The sequence below is a fragment of the Dioscorea cayenensis genome, chromosome 8 (assembly GCF_009730915.1).
Source record: "Dioscorea cayenensis subsp. rotundata cultivar TDr96_F1 chromosome 8, TDr96_F1_v2_PseudoChromosome.rev07_lg8_w22 25.fasta, whole genome shotgun sequence".
Lineage (NCBI taxonomy): Eukaryota > Viridiplantae > Streptophyta > Magnoliopsida > Dioscoreales > Dioscoreaceae > Dioscorea > Dioscorea cayenensis.
Window position 1 is genome coordinate 4,796,339 of NC_052478.1, and position 20,029 is coordinate 4,816,367.

Here is a 20,029-nt window from a genome sequence, read left to right on the forward strand (position 1 = left end):
AAATTAAAAAAAAAGTAAATAAATTAAATTAAAAATCAATATTACAATTTGATAATTATCACTTGATAACTACCCTTTCAGCTGCATCACTCAATACTATATATATATATATATGTGTGTGTGATTAAAAAAAAAAAACCCCTCTATTTCTCTCCTCTTTTCATTTCAATTTCAATTATTATTTATTATACAAAATGAATAAAAATAAAAATTAGAAAACCCTACAACAACTCAAGCACCATCCAAGAAGGCTCTTCTCCTTCTGCTTTTTCAATTAACCCCCTTGATTTCCTCCTTTTTTGTCCTCTGTAACTCCCTTCTTCTCCATCTCCATAGAACCAAACAATCTCTCTCACTCTCTCTTGTCATCTATCAATATATCTCTCATCTCATCTCATCTCATCTCATCTCATCTCCTTCTCCTTCTCCTTCTCCTTCTCCATGGCAATATAATATCAATAAAAATCCAATCTTTTTCTATCTTTAAAAAGAAAAAGGAAAAACCCAACCTTTCTCTATCTCTCTCTCTCTCTCTCTCTCTCTCTCTCTCTCTCCTCTTCATCAATGGCTTTCTCTTCTCCTTCTCCTTCGGACCTTCTCCTTAGAAAACAATAAGAAGAGAAGCTCTCAATCCTTTCTCTCTCTCTCTCTTGAGAAAACCAGTAATAAAAAAACAAGCTTTTTTCTTCTCTTCTTCTTCTTTTTCTTATCTATATCTCAATAGAGAACCAATAAAAAGCCCATCTTTATCTTCTTCTTCTACTTCTTCTTCTTCTCCGATGAAACCCATAGCTCCCGGCGGTGGCGCCGCCACACCATCTCGGTCTCGCCGGCGGCCGGACCTAACCCTCCCTCTCCCACAACGCGACCCCTCCCTCGCCGTTCCCCTCCCTCTTCCTCCCCTCTCCGCCCCTTCCCATCCGTCCAACTCCGCAATCAACTCCGCAATCAACGCCGCCATCAACACCACCACCTCGATCACCTCCGAAACCCCTCGCCTCTCCGACCTGGAGCGCCTCCGCCGCGTCGGCTCCGGCACGGGCGGCACCGTCTGGATGGTCCGCCACCGCTCCACCAACCGGATCTACGCTCTAAAAGTCATTTACGGCAACCACGAAGACTCGATCCGGCGCCAGATCTACCGCGAGATCGAGATCCTCCGCACAGCTGACAACCCCTTCGTCGTACGCTGCCACGGCCTCTACGACCACGCCGGCGAGATCCAAGTCCTTCTCGAGTACATGGACGGCGGCTCCCTCGACGGCCGCCGCATCACCTCCGAACCTTTCCTCGCCGACGTAGCCCGCCAGGTCCTCGCCGGCCTCGCCTATCTCCACCGCCAACGTATCGTCCACCGCGACATCAAACCCTCGAATCTTCTCATCGATGCTCGCCGCCGTGTCAAGATCGCTGATTTCGGCGTCAGCCGCATCCTCGCTCAGACAATGGATCCCTGCAACTCCTCGGTCGGCACCATCGCTTACATGAGCCCCGAGCGCATTAACACCGACCTCAACCACGGCATCTACGATGGCTACGCCGGCGATATCTGGAGCTTCGGACTTAGCATGCTGGAGTTTTATCTTGGTCGGTTCCCGTTTGGGGATAATGTTGGGAAGCAAGGGGATTGGGCGAGCTTGATGTGTGCCATTTGCTATGCTGATCCGCCGGAGGCGCCGCCGACGGCGTCTAGGGAGTTCCGGAGCTTCATTGCTTGTTGTTTGTGCAAGGATCCGGCGAGGAGGTTGACTGCTGCTCAGCTCTTGCAGCACCCTTTCATTACCATGGCTCAGGTCCCTTCTTCTCTTCCTCCTCCTCCTCCTCCTCCTTCATCCTCTGTTCCTGCTGCTGCTTCATCCTTCCCTTAGATTGGGGGTTTTTTTTCTTCTTCTGAGTTTTTCCATGGATTTGATGAGAATGAAATCTGGTTTATGGTGGAAAGTGGAAAAGGTGAGATTTTTCATGTCTTTTTTGTGCTCAAATTCACAATTGGGAGGAATTGATCCAGAGATGGAAGAGGAGAAGGTGGTGGTGGCGGTGGTGGTTCTTTGTTTTTAAGTTGAAAGTTAGGATCTTTAAGCTTCTTTTTGTTGTCACAATATGGAATGTTATACTTGTGGGATGAAAAAGGTGCCATTTTGAGCATGAATTTGATGAGACTGAACTGGTTTTCTGATGGAAAAGATGAGATTTTTCATCTCATTTTGAGCTCAACTCTGGCAACTCACAATTGAGATTGATCCAGAGATAGAACGAACACGTCTTTTAATTGAAATTTCCGAGTTCTTTCAGCCTTCTTCGTGCTTTCACTATATTGAATGTCATGCTCCTGTGGGTTGAAAAACACTGGCTTTTTAATTCTAACCCATGGATTTCAGGAGAATGACTTCGCTTGAATCGCTTCTGGTTGAAAAATAAGATTAAAAATCTCATTACACTTTCTTTAGAATAAAGTTTTGATCTTGAAGCTTCCTTTGTTTTCACAAATGTTGAATGGTATACTAATGAGTTTGGTGTTAAAGTTGGGATCCTTCTTCTTCTTCTTCTTTAAAATGCTTGACTTCTCATCAAGTGAGAAATGAAATGAATCAGGATCACTCTTTCTTTTCATCTTGAATTCCTTATTAGATCTCTCATTTGGATGTGGGCCATTCTTTGCCTTTTTCTCAGAGAAAACATTATTAAATGGTCTCGTACATTGAAGGAAGGGATGCTGCTTTTAATGTAGAGAGAGAGAGAGAGGAAAAAAAAAAAGACAGATTTGTACCAAAAGATCAAAGAGCTGAGAGCTCTCATTTCTTTTGCAGGTCCTGCAAACTCTGATTAAGTTGTTCTTTCTTTTTAATATGTTTATTTCTAGCTAAATTGGAGGATGTTTTTGGCTCTGTATCTGCTGCTGCTGCAGAGTTTCTGATTTAAGATTCAATCAACCAAGTGGGGAAAAAAAAAGATTTAAACAAAACAATCACAAAACTTTGGGTTGATGGATATCATTATCTGATGCAAACTCTGACATCCCTCTGGATGATAGTTTTTAGCAAATTCTTGGAAACAGAAACCATGCCTTTTGAACTTTGTTTCAATGATCCAATGTATTCTATTTTTAGTTTATTTAATAATATGTGTTATTGTTTTCCCCTGAAATTATATAAATTTGAGATTTTTTTTAATGTTTTAAATTGATTAGATTTAATCAAGTTCTAACCAAAAAAAAAGGGACCCGAATCCACCGTGCCACGAGATCCATGTGCAAGATTCTCCAAAGTGGTACTTATATTAAAATTCTTTTGAGCTTCATCCATGTGAATGAATGGAGGAGAAAGAGAGAAATAAAGATGCTTTGGATGAAAGCCATCACCACAGGCTAAGCTTGAACAATGACTCAAATTGTATTTATTTATATATTTATTTATTAGGCCAACCATCTTAAAGTTAAAATTTTATACAAATTAATTGGATTATGGATGATATAATTAACATTATTTAGTTTTAGGAGAAGGTCAAAGGAAACATCCTCTTCATATAATTAGGTGGAACTAACTACTGATTGAGAGTAAACCAAGGGATTATATTCTTAGGAGACCAAGCCACACCGATGAGAAAGAAAGAGTCTTCGCAAGTCTAAATCCAAATTATGATTTATGAACTTTCTAAGAAGTACATGAACGATGAACATGACTTAGTCCAATTTGCTGGTTGGTGTGTTTAAAATTCTGGGGTTCCCTTGTAATTATGTTTGTGTGTATACATACATATATATTTTTTTTTGATAAAAGTATACACATATATATAGTACTTGTATAGCTCTAAAAGTTTTCAGTGAAAATTTAAATTTCAGGAATTATGAAAATTTAAATTTCAGGAATCATGACCTATTCAACGGTACTTACCAGCGCTTGTGAATTGTGATTGAGAGGTCTTAATATTAAAACTCTCAGATTACAATTCACATTCTGGGTACCGAAATTCAGCAATCTGACTTCATTAGAAAGAAAAACTTAAATTTCAAATAAATAAATAAAAAAGAAAAAGAATATTTTTGTTTTTTAAAATATTATATCACGAATACATTTTCAAATTTTATGGCATTTTTATTAAATCAGCAAACTGTGAAATACTTTTCTCTATTTTCTATTTTCTATTTTCATCAAAATAGTAAAAAATATTAAAATAGTATTTTGTAAAAGGAGTGCGAAAGGGATATACTGAAGTGACAATTCAACAAAGAGGAAAGAAACGGAGACATAAATGGGTTTTGATAATTCTTAAGAAGAAAACGACAAAATCAAGTTACAATTTTATAAGAATTTTTAGTTTCCTCTTTTCAAAAGAGATTTTGAATCAAACATCAAACTAACATTAAAAAAAAAAAGGACATATACATAGGCAAAATGAAGAAAATCAACCAATCTCCCAAAACCAAATTTACAATAAAACATTCACACATAATCATCTTAATTCTTCTCAGAAACTCTAACGTTCACACAATAATCATCTTAATTCCTCTCAGAAACTCTTCTCATGTCTGAATCTTTTTTGTCACCTGTTTTTTGATTCCAAAACTTTCTGGTTGAACTGATTAAAAGAAAGTCTATAATGTATGTAAAATAACAAAACATAAACATTACAGCATGGAACCCAAAATCAATTTCATAGGAGTTAAGATGATGAATTAAAGTTAGAACTATTGGTAGTTTTAGGAATAGATAGGTCGCTGGAGAGCATGAATGAGAGGTCAGGCATCTGGGACAATAGCATCTCTACAGTAGCCTCAGCTGATTCTTGTTGCGAAGCTGATGATAAAGAGTCATAGATATTTAGGGCACCAGTGGTCGTAGAATCTCCGTCGATCTTCTCCTGTCTCACATTCATCCTGCATAAATTTGCATATATATTATAAATCACATGGTTAAAGCATGATCGTAAAACTGAAAACCACCTCAAGGCTTTTTTTGTCTAGAAGTGAACACGGATTAGAACTTATTTTTGAACTTGGCCTAATCATATCTATCCTTGTCAAACTTGGCAAATGAAGATATTCGTAGAAATTCACGCATATGAGGGTAGAATAATCGATAGAAAGTCAAGAATGAAGAGGAACGGATTAATAATCAAAATTATCAATCAGAAAAGGTAACTCATATGCTAAATCCTTTCATACTCCGCATCCTGAAACAGATATATTCCGTAAAATATATTGTTTCCATGTAATTGTCAGCAACTACTAAAACCTGCTAACAATAAAAAAAAAAGGACTTGCTTTCATGTGCCTGGCCTTTGCCCCTGATTTATAATTTTACACTGAATGCTAGTTGATGGTGATTGGTCAGAAATAAGAAAATAAGTATCTAATTCTTTTTTAAAGAAAATTATCTGATCTATCATCTATGTAGCCTGAACAGAGTGAAACCCATCGGGATTGATTTGCACCTATGGAAGTAAACCGTCTACATGCAGAATGATCACCAATAATGTATGGGAAAGACTAAATTTTAAACAAAGCCATTACTCAGATACCTGTGAACAGCTGAAGCAATTGGCTGCATGCTGTTGGTCTCGTCTGATACTTTTTGACTGGTTTCTGTTGCAGACAAGACTTTCGGATGTAAATGGCCACCAAATTCTGTATTTTGTAGATTTGTTGAGCTCGTTTCTGGGGAATCCTCTATCAAAGAAGTCCCAACCCCAGCAAGGGACCGAGAGTTCAGTGAACCTGCTGGTGTAGCACCAAAGCTGGTAAAATCCTGCCAGCTGTCAAAAAGATCATTGCTGTTTAGGCTGTTAACATCCAATTCCTTTCTGCTGCTACTTGGACCCTGGCTATCTTGCAATCTGGAAGTGGAATCTGAAAACACGAAGTCGCTAAAGGATATATCTTGGACACCCGTGGGCTTTGTTTCCAAAGAAAGATCATGTGAAGTGGTTCCTGAACCAGTTTTTGTTTGAGCATTTGGAATATCTGTCAAAGCTTTTCCAAAGTGAGGTAAGCCCTGCCAATCATCAAAAATGTCACTATTTTCCTGCATGCCTTTTGTACTACTCAATTCCTTTTTAGCAGAATTATGGACAACTTGAGTTTCTGAGGAGCCATTAGAAACAAAGAAGTCCCCAAAATCAATATCTTGCAGATTTGCTGAATCGGCTTGTAAAGATTGCTCTTTTGTGGACATTTTGCTATCAGTCTGTACTGGCGAACTTGACACATCTAGTTGCACTCCTGAGCTAGTAAAATCCTGCCAATCATCAAATAAGTCATTGCTATCCTCTATACCTCTTGTATTGTTGGAATCATTGTTGCTGCTAGCAGGCCACAAATTATCTACAGTCCCATTATCACTTATTGAGATTTTGTGGTTTGTTTGGTTCTTCAAGACATCATTATCATCCAGTGATGTGCTTTTTGATTGACCAGAAGCATTCGATACCTCTGTCTTCATATTACTCCAGAAATCATCTGCCCCGCTATCATTTAAGGAAAACTCACCCCCACCCTTTGTAGATTCTCTACTGCTAGCTTTGCTGTTTCTTTCAAGTTCTATATGTTCATTTAGATTGGGGTACTCTGACTTACTTTCAGCATCAAAATCCTTGACAGTATGAGAAACCTTGAAATGGTCTACTGTCTTGGTATCTGTAGCAAAACTTTCAGAACCAGCAGACTGAAAATCAGCATCCCAATCAGCAAAAGATCCTTCAAACTGGTTACCTTTACTATCCACAGAGCTCTTAATCACACCTGAGGAATGAAGGTTTGCAGAGAAAGCCATATTTTCTGAATCAGAAAATCGATCACTCTCTGGATTCCCAGTCTGTTTTTCAGGTAAAAATGGCTCATATGATGAACCAGGGGCATTACTGGCTGTCTGATTTTCAGTAAAAAAATTATCCAGATCAACACCAGACAAGTTCATTATAGGCATACTTTGGGATGGTGCCAGCTTAGTGCTACTGTCATCATCAACAACCTTTGGATCCAAAGGCCACTTCAGTTCCAGATTTAACAGATCAGACAAAACCAACTCATCCTTTGGCGCATCCCTTTTCTTACTAGACTCATTCATTTCAGGCTCCAAAGTGACAGTTTCCTGCAAATTAGTTCTTTTTCTGAGCATCTGAGAAACACCTTCATCATGACCGGAAGATCACAAGACCCTACTTACGAATAAGGAAAAAACCCACCATAGCAAATGAAAAGCATTTAAACACAATAGAAAGTAGTCTTGAATTTGATGAAGAAGTATTTACCCCAGAAACAACTAATTGAACACACTCTTGTTCATCCATAGTTTAAGTAGAACTACTACAACAATGGACATGACAATTTCCAAAACTCTACAGAAACATGACAAATGCATGTTAAGGTAAAATGTGGTATCGACGGTTTCTTCGAATCAATGACAATAAAAAATAGAGATAAAAGAAAAGAATACCACAAACACAAGGTTATACATGGCAAAAATGGCATGTTGAAGCTCTATTAGATATAGACAACAGTACAACAACCTACACCCTTCGGATCACAGCAAACTCAATTTAGTCACTCTAAAACCCTAACTCAATAATGTACATATTTTCCCGACTAAAGAGCACATCTCTACATTTTTCCTGCGAATTGGGGTAGTACTTAATACAGTGCACCAACACAACTATTCCTGGACAAGTACATTAACTTAGCATTCTCCAAGCAAAATGGACATACAGAAGAGTAAAGCATAAGAAGTAATGGAATAAATATTGGAAATTGTTCAGTGCTAGCGCGATGCAATATAATGTACTACGATTCCAAAATTTACAGTAAACAAGAACTAAATCCAGCAATAAGTCTTCACGGATGCAAGAAATTATACTTTAATATTTCAAATTACCAAAACGGCATCAAATTGGAAGAGAATTTGAAGAGGAGAAACTCACGGAACCATCAAGGCCGAGGGAATCGAGGAGATTCCGGCAACCGACAGTGGAATTGAAGGAGATGGTGAGAGGGGTACCATCCCGCCGCTGTTCTGCGCCACAAAAGACGCAGATTGTAGACATATGGCCTCGGAGGAGCCCCGCACGGCATCTGGTGCACCGGAGGTGGGTAGGGAGGGAGGAATCGAAGCAGGCGACGGCGTCGGCGATCGAAGGGAGGGGTGGCGTGGGGGAGTCGTAGGATTGGATGCAAGCGTGCTCCCGAAGCCGGATCTGGAGGTCTCGTATCACGGCGGTTGGGATCTCGAACGCCATGGGAGCGAGCTCGCAGCTCTCTTCTCGCACTGAATGAGATCGTGTACTCCTCTCTCTCTCTCTCGTCTTTTTGCATTTTAGTCCCTGAAATATTTTATATTTACTATTATTTAGTTCTTTAAAGATTTTTTTTCAGTTATGTGCCAATGAATAGATGCAAAACAAACTTTTATTTTATTTTATTTGTTTTTTATTCTGTTATAAATTAAACAAGAATTTTAAATAATTTAAATCATGAATTTAAGTGATATAATTATATGATTCGATCTTTGATGTGTGTGTATATATATATATATGATAGTATTTAATAAAAAGTTTAATGCAATTAATAAACATAAAGTATCCATGTGCATTGAATACTGTTATAAAAGAAGATACATTTCACCTGATAGACTCTCGTAACTCCTAAGAATAGGTAGATGTTTCCTGTGTGGATAAACAAGATTATCACATATAACTATGTACGCTCTTGAATAAAAACAGATACGTGTCCAATCAAAATTATTTTTCTGGAACCACCTTACAGGTTTTTTGGTGTGATGGGGGAGATTGTAAGAAAAAAAAAACATGAATGTTCATAAAATTTGCCAAAGCAAATAAAAGTGGCAAGGTACCTGTACATATAAGTGCTAGGATCATTTATATATAATCACTACTGGCACTCTTATAAATATATTTTCACTAATAATTTGAACTCTTACAATTTATAAAAAAAATACTAATAAAGACCTGCCTATCAAAGACCATTTGATCATCCGTAATTTATAGTGTTGCTTAGTTAGCTCAATAATAGAACTTTCATGTCTCCTTGGACTTGTAGTAACTTCTGAAAAACCAATAAATAATAATAATAATAAACAGTTTCATCCTAGGTTTGGGAGTAAGAAAAGATGAGGACTAGAACACCGCGTGATCAGGGACTTGCTTTGAGATCTGTGTTTCATCATGATACAACACACGCAAGCTTCCAACTGATCTTTGTTGGTCCCCAATCAAACAGTCCATTAAATCATTCTCTCCTTCAATTATTGGAAGACAATTTCTGCCACAGTGTGTGCCATTATTTTTATGCTCCTCATAAAAATAGAAAATAATAATTAAAAAAAATACATATTAAAAATAAAATAAAATAATTAAAGGTTTTAATTCACAAGAAACAAAATCCAACAAGAACACCACGATCTTCAAACATCATAAGTCTTCTTCCAATCTAAAGTGCTCATCATTATCGAACATGGGTGCCAACAAACCTCTTATTATTTTTCCCCCGGAATCTAACTACTTTAACCACTCGTTATCTATTTATTATTATATACACTACCAAGTGAAGTTGAGAAAAAGTCTCTTCCATATTTATTAATTTATTTTAAAAAAATAAAAAAATTATAGTGAAAGTTTTGATTTACTTGAGATGGTAACCCCATGTTGATATAACCAGCAACATTAACTTGTTTACTGTTTGAGTGAGTTTGTGACAGTTAAAATAGATAAATAGTTTGATTTTTTCTTATTAGGTTAAATTTTAAACCGAATTAAACTGTGATAATAAGTTAATTTTTTATATAAAATAAATAAATCATAATTTATTAAAAACAAAAATAGTAATTATAATAATACAAAGAGTGAACGAATAAAATATTAAAAAAAAAACAACTACAAATAATATGAGGAAAAAATAACCAGCACTAACAATAACACTAAAAATTGATGGATCGAATAAAGAAGAGAAAGAAAGAAAAGAATAACATACACATATTTACTAAAGAACCGACCATATTTATTATTTAATTTAAATTTTCTAAAATAAATAATGAAATCTTTAAAAAAAAAAAAAAGATAATATAAAATCCAGGTCACAAGCTTGACATCCATCTCATTGAGGCCAAACCACAAACACCTTGAGGGCAATCTTTACAACTCATTCAGGCAAAACAACAAACACATTGAGGACACGCGAGCAATGGCCACCGCCGGCGCCGCGCTGGCGCTGGTCGCCGCTATGATGGTCTTTGCCCAGGCAGAGGCAAGCTTAGCAGCGGAATTCCTAGTCCCGCACAATGCTGCGCGCGCGGCGCTCGGGCTCCGGCCGCTGGTTTGGGACCCGACGCTGGCGAGTTACGCGGCGAGATACGCGGCGCGGCGGAGGAAGGACTGCGCGCTGGTGCATTCGAATGGGCCGTACGGGGAGAACATATTCTGGGGAGGAGGTGGAGGGTGGAGAGCGGCGCAGGCGGTGGCGGCGTGGGTTGGGGAGCGGAGATGGTACCGGCACTCGGACAATAGCTGCGCGTGGGGGCAGGAGTGCGGGCATTACACGCAGATCATATGGAGGAGCACGCGGAGGTTGGGGTGCGCGATGGTGGCGTGCGCTGCTGGGAGAGGAGTGTTCATCACTTGCAACTATGATCCTCCTGGAAATTATATTGGAGAGAGGCCTTATTGAATCTAAAAATAAAGCTTAACATATTTGATCGATTTGGGTTTTTTTAAATTTTAATTTGGATAATGATGTGTATTATTAATGTTTATTTGATTTTTGTATTGTTATTGGTTATTTTTAAAAAAAAATAATTTATTATTGTGCTGAACGATGGAGGGGCTGGCTGGAGATTTTTATATAACTTATTTAATTGCTTTTATGTCTTTTTATTCATTTATTTATTTCGGAGTTATTAACTTGCTTTTTTTTTTGTTAATTTGATAAAATGACTTTATTTAATTAATTAATTAATTTTCCTTTCTATCTTTTTATATTTATTTTATTGTATTATTACTTGTTATTTAAAGAGTGAGGACTGGCATTTTATATAAATATGTCTTAATTTTATTTCTATAATAATACGTTCATCCTTCTTCCTCTTTTCCATCTGTCTCTCAATCTGTTGCATTGAGAGCATTGAATTGAACTAATTGATGGAGATGGGATGGATAACAAGTTCATGGATGTCCATATTAAGACATGTCACAGAGATTTGGTGGCTAGCATTAATTGATATATGTTGGCAGTGGAGTTCACATGTAAACACTGTAACTATTTAAATACTGCAAAAATGGTGCAATAATGACATTTTACGTTTCAGTGAATTGAAATGAGGCTAACAGCAGTAACATGGATGCCATTAAACTCAATATCATGCACCATTTAACTTGGCAGGGTCAAGGTTGATAAAGAATACTAGTTATCTTTTGTATCATGTCAGTTGTCAATTTTGTCCACTTGCTTATTGTTTTTGTCATGGAGGTTAGGACAGATGTCACACGATGATTCATCCATAGAAAAACAAATAAGATAAAAAGATTGGGCATCATCTAGATGCAGATATGTATAAAAAATAATATTTGTATTTAATTTGGGAAATATGATAAATTTAATATTTAATATTCTTTAAAATTAATCCCATGATAAATTTGATATTTTAATATTCTTTAAAATTAATCCAAACGTTAGATCCAAATAAACCTAAACTTTTTTTTGAAAATAAATAAACAAATTATGTAAGAGGTGGGCAGAAGTATAGAGTTAATATCTTAATACTTGTACGCAGGGGCGGAACCAAAACTAAAATTAAGGGGGTACTAATTCAAATTTATTTATTTTTATTTTAAATAATTCTATTAATTCAAACTTGAGATTATAATAATTAATATTTTAAAAATATAAAATATATATCCATCTAAAAAATTTGGTTTATGTGTAAAATTGCTATCATATCTATATAATTAGAGATTAACTCAACTAGTTAAGCACTAAATTAACAAATAATGTAATTAAAAAAACAACTTTAAACAAATTCACCTATAAGTCAATTATTAAATACAACAATTATTCAACAAATAATCTAATGAATAATTAAAATTTTCATAACAATTAATCACAAATATATAACATTTTTTCACAATAATTTTCATAATGAAACAAATTTTTAACAAATATCTAACAATCATTCAACAAATATAAATCTTTTTACACAACAAATAATCACACATAAATTAAAAAAATTAAATTAGATATCAAACAAACATGAAAAAAAATGATAAATCCCTATAATGAAAATAAAACATAATCTTGGAGATAATTGATCAAAGAGAAAAAAACTCACCAATCCATGAGATTTGCAATGTTTTTTTGTTTTAGAGATTTTGCTATAGTAATTGCATTTTTTAGAATTTTATTTTTATTTTTATATTAATATCCTAAATATTTATAATTATGTATTGATAAGTTCAATAAAAAAATCTATATATATAAAATTTAAAAGTAAAAATATTTGATGATTTATGTTTAGCTAGCTATATTATTTATTATCACTCAACATCAAATTTATTTAATATAGTAATTTTATTATTTTTATTTAATTTATTTTAAATAATATGAGGTAGAATTTTTAAAAATAATATAATTATGAATATATATATAATGGGGTAAGGGGTGCTTGAGCACCTCCTTGCCCCCCTTAAATCCGCCAATGCTTGTCCGCCTCCAGACTATATGAAGAAGTTTGAATCCAAAAACATATTTAATATAATAAATATTCTACAAAAGAGCTTACAAATGTATAAGCCGTCTTAGCTCAGCTGGTAGAGCGCATGGCTTTTAACCATGTGGTCGTGGGTTCGATTCCCACAGACGGCGGCTTTATTTAATTTTATATTAAAAAGTATTTTTTTTATATAATTAATAATTATCTTTTTAAAGTATGCAACAAGGAAACAAAAAACCCTTTAAAAAAAATAAAAACTGCAAAAGGTTGTGTTAAAAAAAAAAAAATTGTGGCTCTATGTTGTGCCACTTGTACATTCTTGTGTTTTTTTCTTTTTCAATCCCCGATATGAGCTGAATGCTAAACTTATTATACCCATAGTCGAGGGTTTTTGACACCCATTTAGGTTTAGTGAGTTTTGTGCTATTAGGCCAAAGTCACTTTGGCCAATTTCTCTCTTATTTATAAACAAATTTATAATTTTTAAAATAAGCCTGTAGTTTATTTATCACACTATTTTTAGACTTTTAATTTTTAAAATTTAATTATATATATATATATATATATATATATATATATATATATATATATATATATATCTAAGACTACAGTTATTGTTAGCTAAAATATATATTAAATTCATTATATTTCATATTGAAAAAAGCAAATGAATAAGCTTGGTTATATAAACTGTGATATTAATTAATATTTACCGAAAAACTGACAAAGAGCCTTCTTATTTTAAATATACTGAATACATTATTATTGGATCAAAATTAAAGCAGATTTCACGAGATAAGTTTATTACAAATATATTCATTAATTAGGCTTTGTTCTTCCTCTTTATTGCAGTTGTTATCTCCTACTTGATTCTTCTATGTCATAGTTAATATTTGAATTGAACTCATTTTATTAATTAAATATAAGGACAAGCAACTTTCATAATAAAAATTCTTCAAATGGCATTTAAACCATACATTGCATGACGTTATAAAGCATGATCACAACCATCTCTATATTCTCTATCCACATAAAATGATTATCAACCATCTCTATATTCTCTATCCACATAAAATGATTATACTACTAGGTTATGAGTTTTTTTAGTTAGTCAAATTATATGAATTAAAGAAAAAAAAAATCATAGATATTTTCTTTATATTTTTTAATATAATTTCTCGCTATTTTTTTTTTAAAAAAGGTCAATCTCAATTGTTTTTTTTCCATAACCTTGTAATTTTGGCCTTAAACGAGCCTCTCAAATAGGGAGAACAATGTCAATTGGTGATGTGATGCATCATGCCATGATCTTGATGCACCATGTTCTAGTGGATATCTAGCATGCAATTTATTGGCCTTGTGGTCCTTAGACATGGTGCTTGTCATTTATCAATTCTAACTCTTAATTTAATAATTATTTAACAGCATTATATATAATCGGATTGACCTGGACCCGACGAAGCTCAATCTACCAATGTTTTGCTTTTAAAATTTTCAAAAAATTTACAAAAATTTATGAAAGTTTTAATCTCTTTGGTTCCCCAACATTTTTACTGGTTAAGCCACTGCTATTCACATCTATCTCTATTGTCACCCTCAATGGATAATCCACTACCTTGTAATCATTTCCTAGTGATACTAGTATTTTTGTCGGCTAGTTGCTAATTTGGTATTTTGTACAAGGGTCATAAATTTTGTTTAATATGGTTTAATTATTCTTTTATTTTGTATGTTGTAATTATTCCATATTTTATTTAACAAAGCTGAGGTTTATTCATTTTAATTAAAAATAATTTTTTTTTTAATCATCTTATTAAAAGATCAGTTTTCAGTGTTAATAAATGCTTGTAAAATTTAACAGGATCAAAAACCAATGCTCATTTTGACGCTTTAGTCATTGATTGAATGAAATTGGTAAAATTTATTTCAAGTTCTATATATATATATCCATACACTAGTACTGTATATAAATTAATAGGATGCTAGAGAATAGAATGAGATAAAACACAAGTTAGACAAGAATATCACGTTTTCTCTTTAACAAAAGCAAAAAAGGAGACGAAAAAAACAAAAAGAAAGCAAATTAAAAAGCCATAGCAACTGCTTTCACTAGCACCCAACTGCTTTTCATCTCCATTATTGGAAAGTGAAAAAATAAATAAATAAGTCACTAACACATCTGTGTTAACAAACTAATCCAAAACCACCAGCAAAAAATGGTTACGTCATTCTCTCTCCAGGTTCAAGGTCTAACTATTGAATCCCTCCCAACTCAATGATCAAGGGTACATTGTTAATTAATCCGTATTTATCACAAAAACATAAAAACAAATCCAAAAATGAAGCGAGAATATCATACAAATCATAATGCTTAATTAACTATCACTTGAAAAGAATCACATATTTGGTTAATCTAATCAAATACATAACACATGTTATATCACCGAAATAGGAGAACACATGCACATGAAGACATGATGAAGATAAAATTAAATATATAAAAATCTTTTGCTTGTTGCATAGCAGCAACAATTAACAAAGCTAAATCTCAAACATTGATCATCCAATAGTTGCAATGCAATGCATGATCAGGTGGACATAACACACAATCTACTCTTCCATTGATTCATTGAAATCAATGTCACAAATATACATGCACAAAAAAGAAAGACAGACAGAAAAAGAAAAAAGAGAAAGTGCTAGCTCAACACCAGAAATCAAAGCAAAACTTTGGTGCAAAACAAAGCTTGAAAACAACTAACAAAGATTTATAATTAGAAAAGAACCTCAGTGAGATAGATCATAAAATTAACTTGATGATGCATCAGCTAATTGCTCCACTCTCTGACCACTATGATCACTACTCTCCATCTTCTCCTCTTTGACCTCCATCTCATTCTTAGACATCTTTCCTCCACCAGAAGATGATGATGATGATGATGATGATGCAGCATGGCTTGAATTAATGGGAGTGGCCAAGAAGGTAGGCTTCTCTTCTCCGGCCATGATCACCACCAACCTCATCTCTGAGCATTGTTGTGTGGCAGTTTTGATCATCTCTTGCTTCATGTTGGTCATCTCTTGGACTTCATCATGAGTTGTGTTCTCAGTGCTATCAAGGTAGCCTGAGAGCTTCCAATAGGAGCAAGCAAGAATGAGAAGCGCAAAGGCTATGAGACCAACCATGGCTGCCAGGCCTCCGAAGAGATACAGCACCGGAGAGTGCCACCCTGCCGAGTGTGCCTTCTGGTGGTGGTGCACCTCTGATTGTGATAGTGGTGATGTTGTTGGCTTTGTCCATGCATCAAAGCTTGATTCTGATCTCATCTTTAATTGTGCTAGCACTAGAGTCTAGAGATATATATATGTCATGTTTGTTATTGTGTGAATTTTAAACCTGAGTTGGAGAAGGAGGAGAAGATTAATTGAAGAAGCAAAGGAGAGGAGTGGTACTGGTTGTGTTTGGAGGATGAGGTGAAGATGCTTGATGTTGTGTGTATATATAGCCTTGAGGTGTTTTAAATTAAACAATAATTAATTCATATTGATTATTGTTTATTTCAATTATTATAATTAAATATTTAAATCATTCAACTTATGTTAATTTGTTTTTTTTAATGGAATGTAATTTGGCAGGTGAAAAATAAATTAATGTTTAAGAGGTTAAATGAATAATAGGCTGACAAGTTGCCTTTTTTATATGAATATAAAGCAGATCTGAACAAAGATCTTGGGAACCGGATGTCAGATGTATGATGACAAGATGAGTATCGCTAGGGGGAGGGATTTGAACCCATGACCTCCCCCTTATACTTTGGTGTCATACCATTGGGCTATCCAGTGGTTGACTAAAACTTTCTTTTATAAAACGAATAAAAGGTGAATTTATTAAGGGAAAAAAATATGGGACAGAACACAACAACGAAAGCACAAGAATAAAAAGCAAACGGCATGAGTAAAAAGAGTAAGGCAGGGTTCATAGTAGAGCTATTCTACGCTGATGAAGCCATCAGTTCTAGGCTACATATTTGCTATCTGGTCTGGGAGTGGGACCTCACTCAGGGTCAAGGTAATATATGAAAGTTCCTCAAAATTGTAAACTTCTTCTCACTGTTTTAGCAGAAAACAGGGCTGCATTCACCCTAAGAAATATGTATTGTTAAGGAACTATGCCTATTTTCGTCAGGATTTTCTTAATGTCACATGTATACTAACTTTCTGTAATCATTGTTGTTAGTTCTGTCGATGTGGTTTGTGGTTTAAAGAACACTCAATTACTCATAAAAAGCTCACATAAACCAAACAAGAAGGAGTCACACAAGATTGAAAACCCAGTTCGGCGTCTACTCACCTACATCTGAGGGGCCAAAGCCCGGAGATAAACAATCCACTAAAAGAAGTGAAAATAAATGAGTATAAACACTTGTCACTCACTCTCCCAACAATAAAGATCATTACTCTCTCTAGATTGTCTAGTGCTCACACACTCTCACACTCCGGTGTCACACTTAATCTCAGAGCAAGGTACCTTATATAGACACCTCAACGTCTCAAATATCAACCTCCTGGTCATGCTTAGTCTGAGTCGGTGCAACCCGATCTCCTGATCCCGACTACCGGTAACTAGCCTATCTCCTCAGTTCCTTGCCACGCAGTCCCCTCGCAAGGGGCTCACGTCCTTGTTCGTCTTCAGAAAACTTTCCAAACTTGATCTTCAATTCATCCAAGTTAATTTGGTCTTCAAATCTTCCCAAGAATAGATCTTCAATCAATCATACCAACAATAAGCATGTCTTGAATCATACCTTCAATAGCCTTCAATCATACTATTGATAGGTATTTCTTCAATTAAGCTTCATCTATATTTAGTTTTCAATCAAATCACTTAAATATGGTTTTGATATAATCTTGTCTTCAAGTTGTAACATATTACCAAAAATAGCTTCTCCAAGATCTCCCAAGATATTTGCCTCCAAGCCAAGACTCCTTGTCATGTCACCATGCTTTGCCATGCCATCAATTATGCAACGTCACAAAGGTTGCCATGTCATCTTGACTTGGTGTCAAATCATGCCAATTATAGTGCAGTTGCACTAACTATTTTTTTTATCATTTTCTATAGCACTGGTCACCAATTCAAAATTTATAGACCCATACTTTTAAAACAAAGAATCAAACAAAAAATTACTTAATTCAGTTGGTTGTTCGTTTGCTTTTTTATATAGTGGGATGATTGAATTTATTTATGGTAAAGTTATAAATGAGGTTTCAAAGGTAAACGTGGTCCCAGTAACTGGGAAGCTGAGTCCATCCCATGTGCTCAAGACGATTGGATTAATTTTATAATAAAGTTGAAATTTTATAATAAAGTTGAAAATGAGGTTTCAAGGGAAAATTCCCTTGTGGGGAAGGGGGTGTCTTTAGCACCGCTCTTATTATTATTACTTTAAATTAAGTTTCAAAATGGGGAAAAAACAAAATACTTTCACCTATTGGCTTCATCTCCTTCGCATTCTCGCTCTCCCCATCTTTGTGATCTCGTGGCCATCAACATCTACTAGTGTCTTCGCCTCTTTCTTTCCCTCACTTGCCCTTGCCTTGCTCTTTTACTTGTAGTCTTGTTCCCATTTTTGTGCTCTTCTTTATAGCTCCACACCTAATAGACACGGGATCTGTTGTACTTGTGAGTTTTTGTACTTGGCTTGTTGTGGTTGTGTTTTTTGTTTTAGTTTGAAAGTTTGTATGTTTAATAAATTATTTAAGATTTGGTTGACTTGTTAAGTTTTATATAAACACTAAAGTGAATATATTATCAAATTTTAAATCAAAGGAAGATTTATTGGAAGCAAAAGTCCAAATTATTTTGGCTTAAGAATGGCGATCAAAATTCTCGATAATGGCCTTTGAGATAATAGCGACGTATGGGGATCTCAAGATAATGGCCTCTGGGAACTTATTATCTCTTATTTCCAGTCTGTCAGTCTTCTGTGAACTTATTATCTCTTATTTTAGTCTGTCAGTCTGTTTATCAACCAAGACTAGTCTCTCTGGGACTAATCACAAACTAGATGGACAAACTCTCTCTGACGATGATTGGTAATATCTTTTGGTGTTTCTCACATGCTCCAGTTTAAAGCTTCACAATCCCACTCTTTGGCATAATTTTTGTGGACAAGCATATATATGGTGCAAAAGAACACCATTTGCTCGGTATATATATTTGCAGAGAGCCATGCTTCTCAATGTTGTTGCCTGCATCCCTCTTGCTGTCGTTTGGGTTTTCGCTGGTAAAATTCTCTATGCAATTGGTCAAAATGAGGAGAATCAATGGCTGCTCAATTATACATTCCGTACATGATACTTGTTTTGTTCGCCTATGGCCTCTTTCAATGTTGCCATGAGTTCTTACAGGAGCAAAACATTGCCTTTTCTATGATGTTGACCTCGGGCTTTGCAATTTTAGCCCATATATTTATATGCTAACTTTTGATCATCAAATAGCCCATATATTTACATGCTAGCTTTTCATCATCAAATGGAAGATTGACTACACTCGAGCTGCCATTGCCAATTCAATATTATATTGTTTATCTTTGATATTAATCGCCAATTAAGTTATGTGTGGTTATCTTCAAAAGTCAAGCACACTTGGACTGGCTTCTCAAAGCAATCTTTGCAAGATTTCTCCAGCATTATTAAACTCGCATTTACTTCTGCTTTAATGAAGTGGTGTGAATTTCTCTTCAAACTTAGCACCATAAATGGTGTATATAGATATGTATTTGCATCCTTTGGAGTATTTAATTTTTATTTTTTTATATTTATATTTTAAATTTACTAACATGTTGTTTCTGGTGTTGCAGCTTAGACTTTTGGTCTTGAAATTATTGTTCTTATCTCTGGTTATCTTCCTCATCCATAACTGGAAATGTCTGTCCTGACAATTTGGTCAGTGCTAATAATGTCAGTATTGCATTTGTTCTTTAAATTATAATTTTAATTCATGAGTTATATCTATATATAATTTTAAAACAAATCACTTTGTTTATTGAAATCTATCAATTTATTTAAATCAATATCTCTCATGGTGTCATTGCCCAACCACTTGTTTTCTCCTAATTTCTGAATTGGACATGAAAGATGCTAGATATCAACTTGTTACTAAGGGAATTTTCTTCCAATGATGTTTATATTAAAGTCATTGTGAAATCAGTAGCTAGTTTTGCTTTGTAACATCACAAAAGATTTAGATGCTCACTTCTATAAAAAGGAAATTTGTATATATTCTTCCATATAAGAAAACCATATTTATGCATGTACGT

General features: G+C 34.9%; 4 protein-coding genes and 1 non-coding gene across 5 annotated transcripts; 3 read left to right on the forward strand and 2 right to left on the reverse strand.

Moving 5' to 3' along the window:
* The first annotated feature begins 516 nt into the window (after window positions 1-516).
* On the forward strand, window positions 517-2,275 carry LOC120267651 (mitogen-activated protein kinase kinase 5-like). Its single transcript, XM_039275322.1, has one exon. It carries the CDS (start codon window positions 780-782, stop codon window positions 1,866-1,868), a length of 1,089 nt encoding a protein of 362 aa, XP_039131256.1. The 5' UTR covers window positions 517-779; the 3' UTR covers window positions 1,869-2,275.
* A 2,113-nt stretch (window positions 2,276-4,388) lies between these two features.
* Window positions 4,389-8,295, reverse strand: LOC120267118. Its single transcript, XM_039274821.1, has 3 exons — window positions 7,912-8,295; window positions 5,518-7,085; window positions 4,389-4,873 (listed from the first exon to the last, which is right to left on the reverse strand). The coding sequence occupies exons 1-3, from the start codon at window positions 8,224-8,226 to the stop codon at window positions 4,660-4,662; spliced, it is 2,097 nt and encodes a 698-aa protein (XP_039130755.1). The 5' UTR covers window positions 8,227-8,295; the 3' UTR covers window positions 4,389-4,659.
* A 1,719-nt stretch (window positions 8,296-10,014) lies between these two features.
* On the forward strand, window positions 10,015-10,669 carry LOC120267718 (pathogenesis-related protein PR-1-like). Its single transcript, XM_039275395.1, has one exon. The coding sequence runs from the start codon at window positions 10,187-10,189 to the stop codon at window positions 10,667-10,669; it is 483 nt and encodes a 160-aa protein (XP_039131329.1). The 5' UTR covers window positions 10,015-10,186.
* Window positions 10,670-12,786: 2,117 nt separating this feature from the next.
* Window positions 12,787-12,859, forward strand: TRNAK-UUU. Its single transcript has one exon. It is a non-coding gene; the product is annotated as a tRNA-Lys (tRNA).
* A 2,403-nt stretch (window positions 12,860-15,262) lies between these two features.
* LOC120267665 (protein GLUTAMINE DUMPER 5-like) lies at window positions 15,263-16,188 on the reverse strand. Its single transcript, XM_039275336.1, has one exon. The coding sequence runs from the start codon at window positions 16,032-16,034 to the stop codon at window positions 15,516-15,518; it is 519 nt and encodes a 172-aa protein (XP_039131270.1). The 5' UTR covers window positions 16,035-16,188; the 3' UTR covers window positions 15,263-15,515.
* Window positions 16,189-20,029: the final 3,841 nt, after the last annotated feature.